This window comes from Carettochelys insculpta, chromosome 27 (genome assembly GCF_033958435.1).
Source record: "Carettochelys insculpta isolate YL-2023 chromosome 27, ASM3395843v1, whole genome shotgun sequence".
In the NCBI taxonomy this organism is placed as follows: Eukaryota; Metazoa; Chordata; order Testudines; family Carettochelyidae; genus Carettochelys; species Carettochelys insculpta.
The window spans coordinates 3826281-3844024 of record NC_134163.1 but is presented as its reverse complement, the minus strand read 5'-3'; the positions used below and the strand labels follow the sequence as shown (position 1 = coordinate 3844024).

General features: G+C 43.8%; 1 protein-coding gene across 1 annotated transcript in view; it reads right to left on the bottom strand.

The window, feature by feature from the left end:
- Nucleotides 1-703: 703 nt before the first annotated feature.
- RAB11B (RAB11B, member RAS oncogene family) overlaps nt 704-17744 on the bottom strand; it is a 37557-nt gene continuing 20516 nt past the window's right edge. Inside the window, exon 5 of the mRNA XM_074978050.1 lies at nt 704-5698. Coding sequence (XP_074834151.1) covers nt 5553-5698 — 146 coding nt within the window. The 3' untranslated portion in view covers nt 704-5552. The remainder of the gene's footprint in view (nt 5699-17744) is intronic.

The following is a 17744-nucleotide window of genomic DNA, read 5'->3' as shown; positions in this document are numbered from 1 at the left end:
GAGTGAGTGGATCCTTGGAGCATTGGGGAAAGGGTCAATCCAATGGCTGCTCCACAAATGCCATTGGTCATTAATAGCTGTGTGTCTGAACTCCTATTGACTCAACATCAAATGCTAATATGACATCCTCCAAACTGTTCCTATTACTGGCCAAGTCAGCAGAACATCTATTAACCTAAGTGTGATGGGGTTCAGGGGTCCCTCTGCACTGCACCCTGTCCGCTGGCAGGAGTGACACTCACTCAGCAGGTACAACAGGAGGTTTATTAGGCAACAGATGCCCAGTTTCTCACAGAGCGTCAGTACAGCAGTTAGACAGTCCTTCCAACACGTCCTGGGGAGAAGACCCCGAGGGGTGCCCCTCTGGGATGTAGCTTTCCCCCTCCTCTGGCTGGCTGCCTTCTAGCTCTCTCTTCCCCTAGCTTCTAACTGCCCTCCCCCCATTCAAAAACCGGCTCGGCTCCTCCCTCCTCTTTGTTCAGGGCAGAGGTGTTACCTGCCAGTTGTAGCCCCAGGGTCATCCTTAGCCATGGGGAGCTGCTCTGCTTGCCTCTCACATCCAGCTTGACTTACACATGCACTCCCCCCACTCCATCACACTCAGTTTTGGTAGCTGTCCTCTTATCTTGCCAATTCCAAAAGCAACAGATTCCCCTCTTAGTTTAAGAATGCTTAGAACAAAATAATTCACACATACTCCCCATTTGGTTTGGCAATCTTTATAGCCACAGTACGTAATAACCATGCACAAAATCAAGTGATGAATACATATATTTACAAAGTGAATTGCACTTAACTGAACACAGGAACCATGAGTAAAAGTGAAAGAAACCTCTTCTCAGTTGCATAAATGTCCAGTGCTATAGTCCACAAAACCCAATAGATAACAAAAAAAGAATGTAAATAACTGCAATAAAGCAGCTTTAGAGCTCACAACATTTGTCTGGAAATACCACTGCTCACCATTCTGAACTACAAAATTCTACATTTACAGTCCTGGTAAGGGTCTGTTCTAGAAGCTATGGGAGTTCAGGCTCACCTCTAAAACACTGTAACCCAGGTAAGTACAGATTTCAGCCTTCATGAGAAGTTGCCTGACTTTTGCCCCTTTGGGGGCGGGGGGAAGCAGGCCCTTAATTAGCATAGTCTCTTTTAACGTTATGAAGGGGAAAAAAAGAGAAGCCCAAGTAGGTGCCTATGAAATACCTCATTAGGTCTGCGTTTTATTATGTTGTTTTCAAACAGATCAAAAAATGTATAGAGAGCCTATACTTCATGCTCACAAGGTGACAATCAGAGGGCAGAGATGAACGCAACAACACTTTTACACTGCTGACAGATCAAGGCTGTTTCAGTGTTCTGTGCCCACAGAGCTAGCACTCAAAGATTTGAGGATACACAATTGAGAAATCTTGCTGGCCAAATAGAAAGGCTGATTTCAAATAAGTTGTTCAATGGGTGATCTGTGCAGACAGCAAAAAACAGGCCATCTTTTTTAAAAAAAAAAAAAAAAAAAACACAAAAAACTAACAACCTAACCTAACAATAGCAACCTAACAATTCTCAGTTGAAAGAGCAGTTGTCCTTCAGCATGAGGATACCTCTTAATGTACAGATATTTCTCAATGACTTAACAAAAAAACAAAAAAACCACAAGGGCTGCGTCTACACTAGAGTGTCAGATTCCCAAGGTGTTCTGTCAACAGTAAAATCGATAGAACACAACACTGCTGTCGACAGCCTTATCCCACTCCCCACGAGGCATAACACCTCTTGACAGAAAGCCGATCTGGATGTTCTAGGGGACCCTCTGTCGACAGAGTTTCTGGGACACTGGGCAGCCCTCTCTACTGTGCCATTTTGTTGAGTGCGCAGCCAGAATCTTGTGATCCATTCAGCAGTTTGGACGTGATCTGGTCAACAGAAGTTTTGTTGGAAGATACCTTCTGACAAAAAAAAAAACTGTCAACAAATCACTGTACTCTAGACATAGCCTAGGTCTCTTTCTTACAGGCTGGGAGTTCTGTAGGCGTACCAAGTATAGTCAGCTGCCTCTGATATAGCTCTGATGAACAGGGGATGAGGGGGAGGAAGGATGGGAAATCATATTCATTTCTTCTCTGCCAAGTGATGGCAAAACAGAGTCCTCTTAACAGATTTAACAGTTACAGCAGACAGTCATTTGTGGAGTTTTTCCAGTAAATCATTAAAATTGTTACACTTTCCTGCTTTACATGCCAGAGATGAACTCCACAGGCAGTCAGAGTACGTTTCACTGAACGCACAGATATCTGGGTATTTACTGCAACATCCTCATCTGAGACAGAAAAGAATGTAAGACTGAATAAAGAACCCTACTCAGAATAGGATAAGCCAATTTAACAAGGTTCCATTGTGCATACATTCAGTAACGCAGCCAGTGTTTATCAATTTTGGTCTTTTGCCTCCTCTCCAAAACAGCTTCAATACATAGCTATTAGCTAGTTATTAGTCGACATTCTGCAGTGAAACCAGAGACCAAAGTCAACAGCTACAAAATTGATTTTAGGTATGCAACTGGCATACCTAAAAGTGCGGAGCAGCTGTTGACATTCCTGGTAAGCGCAGACATAGCCTAAGTGTCCTTTCTAGTGCTAATGGCCTCTGGAATACCTTTGGCAAAATCATCTCATCCCCACAGGAAGGGGAAAGGTTTGTGCTTTGCTGACTTTGCAAGCAATTGCAGAACAGCAGGTGGGAAACAATCCAGACAGTCTAATGAAGCAACAAACCAAGGCAAAACAAAAACATCATGTCAAATGCGGAATGAAGTGCGCCAGAAAAGTAAAAGGCAAATCCTTCATCCACACTGCTCCCAGGCCTGAGCACAGTGATTCCTAAAGGGATCAAATCACCACAATTCTGCAGCAGAAGAGGAGCATGGCATTCAGATTGTATTGGGGGATTCTGTATCTTCCATACATCACAGATGAGTTCTCAGAAGTATCTCCCTCCACAACTCTCAGTACTGGGGATGGGATCAGTGCGTCCACAATTCAGCAGATTATGCTAGGACCAGTTTGCACAGGAAGTAGCCCAGGATCTCTTCAGTAATGAGACAGATGTGCTTGGGTCCTATTAGGACACTGAGCCAAATCCTAGCAATCTGGACAAATCACAAAAGTAAAAAGTTTATTCCAGAGCCTATGAATTTGAGTATAGCATGGCACTTCCTGCTTCTCTCCATTCTTCTCAAATTAGCCTGCAGAAAAATCTCATCACCTAACGAGAGGGTGGTGAAGTTCACCTTTAGAAACAAAGGCTTTGCAGGGTAAATCACCACATTAGTAAGTTACTTTGGACTAAGGTCTCTTTCTTAGCAGCACAATTCTCTGTCATAACACAAACTACTCTCTGATTGCTCCTCAGTCCTTCATACAGTGTTCTGTTGAATGAGCTTTAAAAAGTCGACTCCAGCTAGAAGAGTGGATGCCTGCTCATGAAAGGGGCATTTTCAAAACGCTGTAAGAATTTTCAGTATACTATGATCTGGCCACCCTCCACACAACAGCTCAGACACACCAGAAAGGAGAAGGTTCCAGCTCAGGTCTTGCTAAGAGTGCTGTTCTCAGGATGTTATTAGTGAGAGTGTTGAATCGCTCTTTGAGTATACTAGTGCTGGGAATTTGCAGGGACAGTATACTTCATTTCCTAGGAGGATAAATACCTTCACCATCAGACAGGGACCTTTCAGCTAAAAGCTAATACCACAGCCTGTAATGAATCCTGCAAGTGACTGGTGAATGTACTAGAAAACAGGTTAAATTTAAAGAATTTATGATAAACTACAAAGTGCTAAGACTATGTGACCACTTAGGTTTTCTGTATGAAAAATTCAATACATTTGGCTGGATATTGTACAAAGAAAATCCATCAAAATTAATTGCCCTTGATTTTATTACATAACCAGATACAAAACAGTTGAGACTGGAATGCCAATCCCACCCAAGCACACAACATACAGTTTCAGATTCACTTCATAATCATAAAATCCCTTCACTGACATGCAAGGCAGCGGGTGTCAAATGAGGCACGAACTCAGAATTTGAAAATATACTTGGGGGGGGGGGAAGAAAATCGCTGGAAGTTGCTTTAGCTAACTTAGAGAACAGCTGATGCTCCCACCTCCTCATTTCACTTGGTATTCTCTTTCAAACACAATACTGTTTATTGCAAAGGTGCAACAATAGCAGAGCTGGTGACTGATGAAGCCTTACTCAAAAGGTTTTTCACAAACTAGCAAGCAACTAACAAGTAAGTTTTATAGTTGTTAGTCCTAATGACGACAGAATCAGCCATAGTATGTGAATTACAATCATTTGGAAGTTAGAGCCTGCAATTTGGAGAACAGGCTATGAGTGAACTGGCAAGACTGTGCATTATGCAGAATCTTCTATAGTTTAGTAGAAGTCAACGAAAACATTAAGCACAAGGTCAATAGTGAATGATAATGGAAAGAAAATCCAAGATGCTGGGATTCTGCTTAAGCTTTACAAAATATAGAAAGTATTGTGTTTCTCTACAATAACCAAAAACCTTAACAAGTGCAGGTATGTACATGACATGAAAATATTGCTTTACTCTCACCTCACAGATTTAGGGACAGACCTAGTGAGAAAGCAGCATGCAAAAAAATTCTAGGACTAGGAAGGATTTCTCCTCCAGACACTGATCTACAGTATAAAATGAACTTAGTTCTACAGCTTGCAAGACGACCTTAAAATTAATATGCTGGCACTTACTGTACATTAATGTTAATTAACATAAGCCAAGAATAAATATTAAGCCACTTCATACTGCCTGCACACATCTGACAGGCAACCATCATGGCAAATAATGCAATACAGACATACTTCATTGATCCCAAGAAAAACAAAATGAAGAGTAAAAAGACTTCCCAGGCAGGAAAACAGTAAAACTGCACAGGCCACACTAACTCTCATTTCAAGGGAATTACATGACAAGTAAGGTTATTTTCAATACCACTTGTGTGCAGCCACTAAAAACCTCACCATGATGCTTCATCTGGACAGAAAAACAGAACATTTTTAGTAGAATAGATATTTTCTTTTAAATTTCTCCCCCAGGTTTACATAAACAAAGGGCTGTGAGAAAGTCTGACAGGAAAATTAAAGCCTAAATTTAGTTATTTCTTCAGCCATTATAACCAAGTCCCCATGCTTTCTCTCCCACACAAAAATAGAAATATACATTTGAGGAGAGTGCTTCATGGGATAATAGCCAGCAGCAGATGTTCCACAACAAATACGTTTACCAGATCAGTGCCTACACTTCAAGCCCAGAAGTCATCACATTCAAGAGGGAATTTCAGAGGAATGGGAATATTAGCCCTACAGTTAAAGCTCTAAGATGAAAGAACGGGTTTGGGGACAGGTGTGGAGAAGAGGGACACAGGGAGTCACTGAATCACAGGAAATATTTGAAATGAGCCCATATAAGTTTCTAACTGAAGCACAGACAATGGGAGGGGCACAGACAGCTTCTACAGGAGGTCACAGATTCTGACAGCACTGGAGTTTGTTGGATTTCTGTCCATCGGTGGTTGGTGGGACGCTGATATCAACTACATTGTTGCCAGGAGACTCATCGTGTGCAGATCGATCAGCAATCTGCTTCTGAGACACAATGCGGTAGATTTCTGTAAGTGAGAACAGAAGTGTTACCAAGGGCCGAGACTCATGCACATTTGCTCCAACAAGTTATCTGCACATTCCACAGAATAAACCTCCAAAGGACTCCAGATAAAATGAGTGCTGAAGAATTTCAAGAGTAAATCAATGGCTTATTAAAAAGGTAGCTAGTCTGATGTACTCTGGTGCTTCCCATAGCAGACCCTTTGGACACCTCAGAAAACCATTATTTTTAACAGCTTCCTCATCAGTTGTATAGCTGTATCCTTCTGCCATGCTCTGTTAATAAGGGCATAATGGAAACTAGCTCTTTGTTTAATCTGCTCTTGCTGCCAACTCCTCCTCCAAAATCCTGCTTTCCACCAATTTGCAGTGGATATGGTGGATGGGGTTTTAGTAGGGTACAGGAAGAAAGATTAATTCCCTGCAAGTGAGCTCTTTGTTTAAGGGCTTGTCCTAAATTAAAAAGGAGTCACCTTCTAGAAGCACTATTGTTCAACAGGACATTTGATAACTTTTCACTTATGCAACCAGCAGTTCTTTCCAAAGCTTCCTGGACACTTCAACTCTAGTCAACTGCTACAAGATCATCATCATGTTGTTACAGCTGCATTGTAACAGCCATTGTCTCCCCCATGGTGGTCTAGAGCAGATACATTAGTGGAAGCAAGAGCGTCCCATAACAGTGCAATACTACATCATAAAGCAAAATTATTTCTTTCCTATTCAAACTAATCAACTAGACTGTGAAGTGAGAGCATTAATGATCTTGTGACACTTCAGAGGAAACTTGAGCCTGTTTCAGAAATATACTTCTTTGCTTGTGTTGTTAGAATCAGAATTGTAGCTAACACTGGAACAGGTGTCAAGAGATCATTAATCCAGTCTCTTGCACTGGTGGCAGGAAGTGTTATCCTCTAGGCCATTCTTGACAGATATTTGTCCGACCAGCTCTTAAAAAGTGAGATTCCACAATCTCCCTAAGAAATTTCTTCCAGTGCTTAATCACCCTGACAGTTAGAAAGCTTTTCCAAATGTTCAGCCTAAACCTCTCTTGCAGCAGTTTAAGACTGTTGCTTCTTGTCCTATCATCAGAGATTAAAAAGAAGTTTCTCCCCCTCATCCCTGTAAAAACGTAGTAGTAGTAGTAGTAGTAGTAGTAACAGCAGCAGCATCCTTCAGTCTACATAGGCTATGGATCGCGCCCTTGTTAGTTCCATTTGGGATCATCATTTGCAGCGCTGACTGACTGTGAAGGCCCACACGAGAGTGACAGTCCTTGCTGCATCTGTTGCATGTGTAATGGGTGTCTGGCAGGTCCTTACTGTGGGCTCGCTTCTCCTCTGCTAGCTGTCTGATCCTCATCTCACCCTTCTGAAGGCCCTCGTGTAGTTCCTGCCTCCATTTGCTCAGATCATCTGCCAGCTCCTCCCAGCTGTCTGGCTCAATGTCTACCTCCCCGAGGTCCCTCTTGCAAACATCTTTGTAGCACAACTGGGGGTGTCTGGGAAGTCTTTTGCCAGAGGCTAGCTCGCCATACAGGATGTCTTTTGGGATCCTTCCATCATTCATCTGGTGGACGTGGCCAAGCCAGTGGAGCAGACACTGCCTGAGGAGGGTATGCATGGTTGGGATTCCAGCTTGCTCAAGGACAGCGGTGTTGGGCACTCTGTCCTTCCATGATATTCCAAGGATGCACCTGAGGCAGCACGAGTGGAAGACATTCAGCCTGTTTTCCTGGCAGGCGTACACGATCCAAGACTCGCTGCCATAAAGGAGGGTGCCGAGGATACAGGCTCTGTAGACTTGCATTTTGGTGTGGGTGTACAACTTGATGTCATTCCACACTCTCTCGCTCAGTCTGGACAGAGTTGTGGCTGCTTTTCCAATCCTCCTATTTAGCTCAGACTCCAATGACAGGGTGTCAGTGACGGTGGACCCGGAAGTAAACAAACTCGTGGACGACCTCTAACGCATAGTTGTCAATGCTGATTGATGGAGGTTCAGCACTGTCCTGAGGAAGTACATTTGTCTTCTTTAGGCTGATGGAAAGCCTGAAGTCCTTGCATGCTTTGGGGAACTGATCCAGCAGTTTCTAAAGCTGGTCTTCTGTGTGTGACACTACAGCAGTGTCATCTGAGACCACCATCTCTCTGACGAGGACTTCCTGTACCTTAGATTTAGCTTTCAGCCTTGCAAGATTAAACAGTTTCCCATCAGATCTCGTGTGCAAAAAGATGCCCTCTGTTGAAGATCCAAAGGCATGCTCCTGGAGGAGCATGAAGGAGATCCCAAACAATGTCGGAGCAAGGACACATCCTTGTTTGATGCTGCTCCTGATGCTGAAAACATCTGATAACGTGCTCCCATATTGGATGGTTCCTCTCATGTCTTCGTGGAAAGACTGGATCATCTTGAGTAACCGTGGAGGACAGCCTATCTTGGAGCAGTTTGAACAGTCCATCCCTGCTGACCAAGTCAAAGGCCTTGGTCAGGCTGATGAAGGCTATATATAGAGTGGCTTCCTCTGCTCCCTGCATTTCTCCTGCAGCTGCCTCAGGAGAAAAGACCATGTTAACAGTAGAGCTCTCTGCGTGAAATCTGCACTGTGATTCGGGATACACCCTCTCAGCAATCTTCTGGAGTCTGCCGAGGATGACACCAGCGAACAGTTTACCAGTGATGCTTAGAGGGAGATTCCACAGTAATTCTTGCAGTCGCTTCTGTCTCCTTTGTTCTTATACAAGGTTACGATGTTAGCGTCGCACATATCCTGTGGAATATCTCCCTCTCTCCAGCACAGGCACAGTAGCTCATGTAGGGGTTCCAGGAGGGTCTCCGTGGCACACTTGATTACCTCTGGTGGTATACCATCCTGGCCAGGGGCCTTTCCTACTGCAGTGCTGTTGATGGCTTTCTTCAGTTCATCCACAGTTGGTTCCTGGTCCAGTTCATCCATTAGTGGTAGGAGCTCAACGGCATCAAGGGCTGTATCAACCACAACGTTCTCGTGTAAGTACAGCTCGGAGTAGTGCTCGACCCAGCGCTCCATCTGTTTGGCTTTGTCAGCGATGACTTCAGCAGATTTGGATTTCAGAGGTGCCATCTTGTTCTGGGTGGGTCCTAATGCCTTCCTGATGCCCTCGTACATTCCCCTGAGATTACTTAAGTCAGCACTGGTCTGGATGCTGCTGCATAGCTCGAGCCAGTAGTTGTTGGCACAGCGCCTGACCGTCTGCTGTACTGTTTTTCTGGATGCTCTGAGTGCTTGCAGGGTACTCTGGCTCAGTAAACGTTTGTACTCCAGGGGGTGCAGCATGCTTCTTTTGATGGCTGGAATCATCTTATTGCAGTTTGGTTCAAACCAATCATTTGTGTTTCTAGCTCTTCTTCCAAACACCGACAAGGCCGTGTTGTAAATTGTACCCCTCAGATGCTGCCATCTGGATGTCACATCGGCACCCCCAGGGCTGCTGCACAGATTCTCTGAGGGTCTCCGAGTGTTTCGGCTCTCTCCCAGTTTGCTGTCTTTCTGGCATCACTGCAGGGCCTTCCAGTTGGTTTAGAGCGGTACAGCTTCTTGGGAATCACCTTGAGTTTGGAGCAAACTAGCGAGTGATCTGTATCACAGTCGGCACTTTATAGCTGTGTGTCAGAAGGACATTTGAGGTTATCAAGTCTAGCAATGACCACGTCTAGTTGATGCCAGTGTTTTGAGCGTGGGTGTCTCCATGACACTGTGCTGTGGCTTGGTTTGGAAAAATGTATTTGTGATACACAGATTGTGGTACGTGCAAAGTTCGAGAAGATACTGTCCATTTTCATTCATTTTTCCCCACACCGAAGTGGCCTAAGCAGGAAGGCCATGAGTCACGATCGGCTCCAACTCGTGCACTGAAGTCACCCAAAATGTACAGTTGTCCGCGAGCAGGTATTTGCACTATGGCAGCATTAAGCACATCATAAAACTTGTTTTACTTCCGGTGTGGCGTACAGGGTTGGAGCATAAGCGCTGATCAGGTGGACAGGACCTGCGCAAGTTTGAAGTATGACCTGAAGGAGTCTTTCTGATCTGCCCATGACTAATTCCACCATTTGTAGAAGCGTGTTTCTGATGGCGAAGCCAACACCATGCTCCCTGGGTTCTTCTTGGGCTTTACCCTGCCAGAAAAAGGTGTAGTCCTTTTCCTTTAGGGATCCCAAATCTGTGAGTCGCATCTCTTGTGGAGCAGCAATGTCAACTTGGAGCCTCTTCAGTTCCTCATTGATGACAGCAGTCTTTCGGGTGTCGTGGGTGTCGCTGATGTCCTGAAGATCTTCAGTCAAACCGGTCAGCATGGTCCGCACATTCCAGCAAGCAAGCTTAAAACTTTGATGGTTTCTTTTTCTTGTTGATTTTCTTATCGGTTTGCCTGGTGCTCAAATTTCAGTCACTTGTCAGGTTTGGGAACCTTAAGCCTCACGCACCCAGTGTGGCAGGTGAACCGTGGAGGGACAGTACCCTTCTGGCTGGGGGCTGCCCAGCAAGATGCGATGCTCTCTCCCACCGTCAAAGGCGACCCCTGGCACTCGTTCTCTACGACAATTGACCGAGCGTTTATAACCAGTATCTGTTACCTCCTGTGTTGGTTCAACGCTGTTAAGCAATGCTGGAATACCTCTCCAGGTGTGAGCCTGGGCAATTTTTTGGGACCCTGAGCTGCCCAGACACCAGTGTTCCCCTCTTGGCTTTACCGCTATAGTCCAAAGGAGAGGATAACCAGCTCAGCTGCAGGAGTTGCTGGGTCAATGCCAGAAGCTGGCACAGAACCGCCTTTGGACTCCCCTCCGGATTTTCTGTCAGGGTTTACTCCCTTAGCCTTGCTCCTTCCCAGGATAACCCACAAGGCAGTGGGGCTGTAAAAACTTAAGTACTTGAAGATGTGTGCCCCCTCAGTTCTCTGTCATAGGTCATGTTTTCTAAATCATTAGATCATTTTGTTGTTCTCCTCCAGACTTTTCCCCCCCCCCAATTTGTCCATACCTTTCCAGAAATGTAGCGCCCAGAGCTAAACACTATATGCCAGCTGAGGCCTACTCAACACGAGAGTGGAATGGAAAAATTACTCCTAGGTCTTGTTCACAACAGTCTGGTAATACATCCCAGACTGAGACTGGGGGGGGTAGTGTTGAGATGGAGGACAACCACACAAAGGCTTATCTACACAAGCCCCCACTTTCAAAAAGGGGCACACTAATGAGACACTTTGGGATATGCTAATGAGGTGCTGCATAGTCGACATAGCCAAAGAGTTACACTGTTGACTTATATTTAGCCTCTGATTAAGATTCCTAGATCCCTTTCTGAAGTACTCCTTCCTAGGCAATCATTTCTTATTTTGTATGCGTGCAACTGATCGTTCCTTCCCAAGTGAAGTACTTTGCATATGTCCTTACTGAATTTCATCTATATGTCAGATCATTTCTCCAGTTTGCCTAGATAATTTTGAATTTTGATCCTATCCTCCCAAAATACTTACAACCCCACCCATCTTCAGACCATCTGTAAACTTTACAAGTGTACTCTCTATGCAGTTATCTGAATAACTGATGAAGATATTGAACAGAACCAGACTCAGACTGAACCCTGCAGAGTAAAATATTTGAATTAAAGGTCTTTAAAAACCCTTTCATTGTGCCAGTTGGACAGACAAAGAAAGAGTCTGCTTTGCAGTCAGTCTTTACTACCTATTGGTCTGTCCCGAGGGCCATCACCTTCCCAGTGGCAATAGCTGGGAGAGTCCATCTGCAAGCATCTCCAGAACCAGCTGAATTTTTGAAATGCTCTGGAGCATGCAGCCTACCTGGGTCTCTAAGTTGGCTATATTAGGAGTCTTAACCAATGCAAATAGTCCATAAGAAGCTGCATACAGGAGCAGAGTGTAGTTCAATAAGGGCTATCAAAATCCTTTTTTTTTTTTTTTTTTTTTTTTTTTTTTTTAAAGACCCCACCAGACTACATCCCTGGCAATATTTTGAAGCGTCTATACAGTGGGGAGAGATGCAGTCCCTTTGGGCATCTCACTACATTTGCCTTTTTCCAGGTGCCCAGGACTTTCCTGAATACCACATGTTTTCCAAAGATAACAGCCAATGGCTCTACAATCACATCAGCCAACTACCTCAGCATTCTTAGATGCATTAAATCTGGCCGGCCCCATGGATTTGTACATGTCCAGCTTTTTTAAATAGTTCTTAACCTGTTCTTTCACCACCAAAGGCTGCTCACATCTCCCCACTATACTGGGCTGTCTACTGCAGCAGCGTGAGAGCTTACATTGTGTGTGAAGACAGAGGCAAAAAAAAAAAAAAAAAGCAAGCATTGAATACTTCAGTGTTTTCTACATCACCTGTCACTAGGTTACCTCCCCCATTCATTGAGGGTCCCTCACCTGCCCTGACCACCACCTTATTGCTAACAGAGCCATATAAACCTCAGAACTGGCAAGGGATGTACAAGGTAATTAAATTCCAATTGCACTTTGGCCTTCCTGATTACACACACCCCTGCATACTCAAACAATATATTCATACTCTTCCCTAGTAATCTGTCTAAGTTTACACTTCTTGGTGAGCTTAAACACAAAAAGGAAACTTAAAAAGGCTTCAGTCTGGCTTAACAGTGGTCACCAACCACATTTGCTTTTCCTCACAGCACACTGGGATGGTGTGCTCCTGCACCTTCTAGGGTTCTTTAAAATACAGCCAGCTCTCCTGGACTCCATTTCCTCTCATGTGAGTGTCCCAAGGGATCCTGCGCCCATTAGCTCCCTCAGGGAGCCAAGTCTGCTCTTCTGAAGCCCAGGGTCTGATTTTACTGCTCTCCTCTTCCTTTGGTCAAGATCCTACACTTGGCCATTTTAGGACTGAAGCTGCCCAGGCGTCCACCCACATGTACCTTCCCTACCAATTCCTCTCAGTCTGAGAGTAGCAGGAGCTGAAGTACTCAGGTTTTTTTTTTGTATCTGTCTTCAGTAAGGCATTTAATACAATCTTGTCCATGAAGTCAAGATGCAGCACATCTACTGCTTCCCTCCCATCCATGCTTGTTATCACATCAAAGAAAGCTAGTTGGTTGGTTTGACGCAATTTGTTCTTGACAAATCTAAGCTGACAGTTATTTATCACATTATGTTCCAGATGTCTACAAACCTTCCATAACTTATGTTTTCCCTTATCTTTCCCGATACAGAAGTTAAATTGAATGGTATGCAATTTGCACTATATTTGCCCTTTTCCTATGTGCTGGAATCTCTCCTGTATTCTGTGTGTCTTTTCAAAAGATAATTTCTAGTGTCTCAGATAGCTCCTTAGTCAACACCTTGAGTATTCTAGGATGCATTTCATGAGGCCCTCATGATTTGAAGGCATTCTAAGCAATTTTTAAACTGGTTCTTTTAGTTTCTGAACCTACCCCACTTTCACTGGCATTCAGTATGATGTTAGGCACCCAACTGCCACTAGCCTTCTTGTGGAAAACCAAAACAAAGTCATTAGGCATTTTTGCCACTCTGGCATTTTCCGTTATTCTTCCCTATTCATTGATTAACAAGCTTATCCTGTCCTTGGCTTTTCTCTTACTTCCAATGTATTTGTAGAATGTTGTTTTCTTGTTATCCTTTATGTCTGTAGCTAATTTAATTTTGTTTTGTGCCATGGCCTTTCTAAATTTGCCCTGCTTGCATTTTGTTTATATTTAGCCTTTGTAAATTAACTTAGTTTCCACCTTCTTGTGGGACTCCTTCAATGTTTAGATATTCAAGATGTCCTGATTAAATCAGCATGGTCTCTTGCCATACTTCCTATCTTTCCTATATGGCGTGATAGACATTATTTAAGCATACAAGAGCAAACTCTGGTGGGGGGAGGGGAAGGGGGAGAGGAACAGACACTGTCTTCAATAGTTTTTCCTTTTAACACTTGTTTCCCATGGGTTCTCATAGAATCATAGGGCTGAAAGGACCTCAGGAGGTCATCTAGTCCAGCCCGCTGCTTCAAAAACAGGATCAACCTCAACTAAGACAATAATCAAATCCAATATTTGCATGGTCTTTGGCAGTTATTGCAAAATGTATGCATCTTGGCTGGGAGCAGCTTGCTTCCCACAGGCACTTCTCTCTTCAAGCTGTAGCAAGAAGCTTCTATCCTAGGCTTTTATACCCCACTGGAGATAGCGGTCCCACTTCTGACCATTATTTGTCAGGATTTTCCACAGGTCAGGATTAGCTTCACATTCTTTCATATCTCACTTGCATGCGTCTTTACAGCAAAGCTTGAGATGTCTTGTTCTCGTCCTCCAAGAGCTTCCTGTATAGCATGTCCAACCTACTCAGATGGCCCAGCATGCAGCTGTCTTTCTTTCAGCAGGGCTATCACACTTGGTAGATTTGCCCTTTGAAGAATCTGTCTTGGCAACTCTCTTGCCAGGGATGTTGAGTATGCATCAAACAACATAGAAGGAAAAACTGTTTAACCTATGCTCATCAAGAGAAAAAGGCGTTTCCCTCCCCACGTGTGTGCAGAGGATGCAAGGTTGGTATCCTAGCATTTTTGTTTTTAATGGTAGGCTTTTAGTTAGATTGCATTGGAAAGGCTGTCTCCACCTTCAGCAAACATTTAGCTCTTCATCCAGTGAGAGGCTGGGAGTCACCATAGAACCAAAATAGCTGAACCTTTTGGACTACTTCCAGTAAAGTAAATGAAGGATCTTGTGGAAACCAAGTTCTTAAATGCTGATGGTGAGTGCAAATGCCTAAGAACTTGAACAAAAGTCCATGAGTTCTTGTAATAAGTCTTCTACTTGGATTAGAAGGACAGCATTATAAGCAAAGAAAAGTGCCCCGATGAGCACCTTTCTGACAAAAGTCAGGACAGGTTGAAAAAAAAAAAAAAAAAGTTTCCCATCCAATCTTGTGCAGGGATACAGGCCATCTTTCATGTTCTTAAGTAGGCAGTTCAAGAGTACTGAGAAGATTCTAGAGATTGTAGGGGCTTCATAGCACTGTTCCTCTCAAAGCAGTCTCGCATGCAGCCTTCAAACTGGGTATCTGTTCTCATGTTAGCAAAACAAAGCAGCAGAAATGTAGCGCTTTAACAACTAAGCGAATGATTTATTCGGTGATGAGCTTTCGTGGAACAAACCCACTTCTTCAGATGAATTTCATTTCCAATACAGACTGACATTTACAGCCTATATTGAAAGCGAGATTGCTCTGAAGAAGTGGGTCTGTCCCGCGAAAGCTCATCACCGAATAAATCATTTGGTTAGTCGTTAAAGTGCTACATTTCTGCTGCTTCGTTTTGTTGGAGTACAGACTAATACGGCTACCTCTCTGTTACTGTTCTCATGTTATGGAATAAACTTATAAAAGACTAAAATGGGTTGGTTGGCATCCCCTCTTTTCTAGTACATTAAGGTCTCAGTATGTGAATCTAGAGTATGTGACCCGCTCTTACACAGCTAATCCCTAAATTCATGCTTTATAGAGTAAACCCTCCAGATATGCCCAGGTGTGAGGTGGGGAGGAGATCCCCCTGTCAAAGGCGATCATTCCCCTGAGTGCTGCCAGGGGCAAGGGGCTCCAGTCACCACCATGTTCCCCAGCTCCAATCCCTGCAGACCCAGCTCAACTCCACCCCCACCCTCCCCTGCAGCCCTAACCCAGCCCAGGCTTAAACCCCACCACCAGCCTCTCCCACACGCCAACCCACCACCCAAGCCCCTGACTTACGCAAATTTCAGGGTACACAAGGGTTATGAGGAACACAACCCTCGTGTACCTTGGGGGATTACTGTATTTCAAACAGATCATCTCTGCTAAATGCTTTTTGGTTAGGTTCACAAACATACAGTGGTCAGTTTTACTCTCTACACTTTTCTTGCAATTGATGCAAATAGGCTGACCTTCCAGACACTAATCCATCCTGCGGTTCAGGATAGACATGATTCACCAGCTGTTGTCACCTTAGTGCACCTACTTTTGCAAAAGACATTAGAGGAGGTTTTGGAGTTAATTGATAAGCTGAATAGTAACAAGTCTCCAGGACCAGACGGCATTCACCCAAGGGTTCTGAAAGAACTCAAATGTGAAATTGCGGAGTTATTAACAGTGGTTTGTAACATATCCTTTAAATCCACTTTGGTACCAAATGACTGGAAGACGGCCAATATAACACCAATATTTAAAAAAGGCTCTAGAGGAGACCCTGGCAATTATAGACTGATAAGTTTAACATCAGTACCAGGCAAATTAGTAGAAACACTAGTAAAGAATAAAATTGCAAGGCACGTAGAAGAGCACGAATTGTTGGGCAAAAGTCAGCATGGTTTCTGCAGAGGGAAGTCGTTTCTAACTAATCTATTAGAATTCTTTGAAGGGGTTAATAAACATGCGGACAAGGGGCACCCAGTGGACATAATATACCTAGATTTCCAGAAAGCCTTTGACACGGTCCCACACCAAAGGCTTTTATGTAAATTAGGCGGTCATGGGATAGGATGAAAGATCCTTTCATGGATCGGGAATTGGTTAAAAGACAGAAAACAAAGGGTGGGAATAAATGGTAAATTTTCACAATGGAGGAGGGTAACTAGTGGTGTTCCCCAGGGGTCAGTCCTGGGACTGATCCTGTTCAACTTGTTCATCAATGATCTAGAAAATGAGGTAAGCAGTGAGGTGGCAAAGTTTGCAGATGACACCAAGTTGTTCAGGACAGTCAAAACCAAAACAGATTGTGAAGAACTACAAAAAGATCTTAGCAAACTGAGTGATTGGGCAGCAAAATGGCAAATGAAATTTAATGTGGGTAAGTGTAAGGTAATGCATGTTGGAAAAAATAACCCAAATTACACGTACTACATGATGGGGTCAAATTTAGCTACGACAGATCAGGAAACGGATCTTGGAGTTATAGTGGATAGTTCTCTGAAGACATCCATGCAGTGTGCAGCGGCAGTTAGTAAGGCAAATAGGATGTTAGGAATTATTAAAAAAAAAAAAAGGGATCGATAATAAGACAAAAGATATCATACTTCCCCTATATAAAACTATGGTACGCCCACATCTTGAGTACTGCGTGCAGATGTGGTCTCCTCACCTCCAAAAAGATATATTGGCATTAGAAAAGGTTCAGAAAAGGGCGACTAAGATGATTAGGGGCTTGGAACGGGTCCCATATGGGGAGAGGCTAGAGAGACTGGGACTTTTCAGTTTGGAAAAGAGGCGATTGAGGGGCGATATGATAGAGGTATATAAAATCATGAATGGTGTGGAGAAAGTGAATATAGAAAAATTATTTACCTTTTCCCATAATACAAGAACTAGGGGACACCAAATGAAATTGATGGGTAGTAGGTTCAAAACTAATAAAAGGAAATTTTTCTTCACACAGCGCACAGTCAACCTGTGGAACTCCTCGCCCGAGGAGGCTGTGAAGGCCAGGACTCTATTAGGGTTTAAAAAAGAGCTTGATAAATTTTTGCAGGTTAGGTCCATAAATGGCTATTAGCCAGGGATAAAGTATGGTGCCCTAGCCTTCAGAACAAGGGCAGGAGATAAATCACTTGATCACTGTCTTCTGTTCTCCTTCTCTGGGGCACCTGGCATTGGCCACCGTCGGCAGATGGGATGCTGGGCTGGATGGACCTTTGGTCTGACCCAGTATGGCCATTCTTATGTCTAGCTTATCCTGCTACACTTATGAGCAAGATAGCCCTATAGTTGTTGAAGCCGCATAAAAGCAAAGTGATGTCTGTATCACACTTTTTTGCAGTACCACATCCTCTTTCCAGTATTTGAGCAGTGACAGATGAAGTTATGGTAACAGTCTGTCTTTCCTGCACTTGGATTTCTGCTGAGATGCCATCTTTTTTCAGAAGCCTTGCCACTAGATAGCATGTCCATGGTCTTGCTTAGCTTTCCCACAGTGGGCTTCACATCTAGCACCGGCATGACCTGTGAAGTTGGCATTTGGTTGAGTAATCTGCTGGTGATGTTTCTTCTGCATATAGCTCTA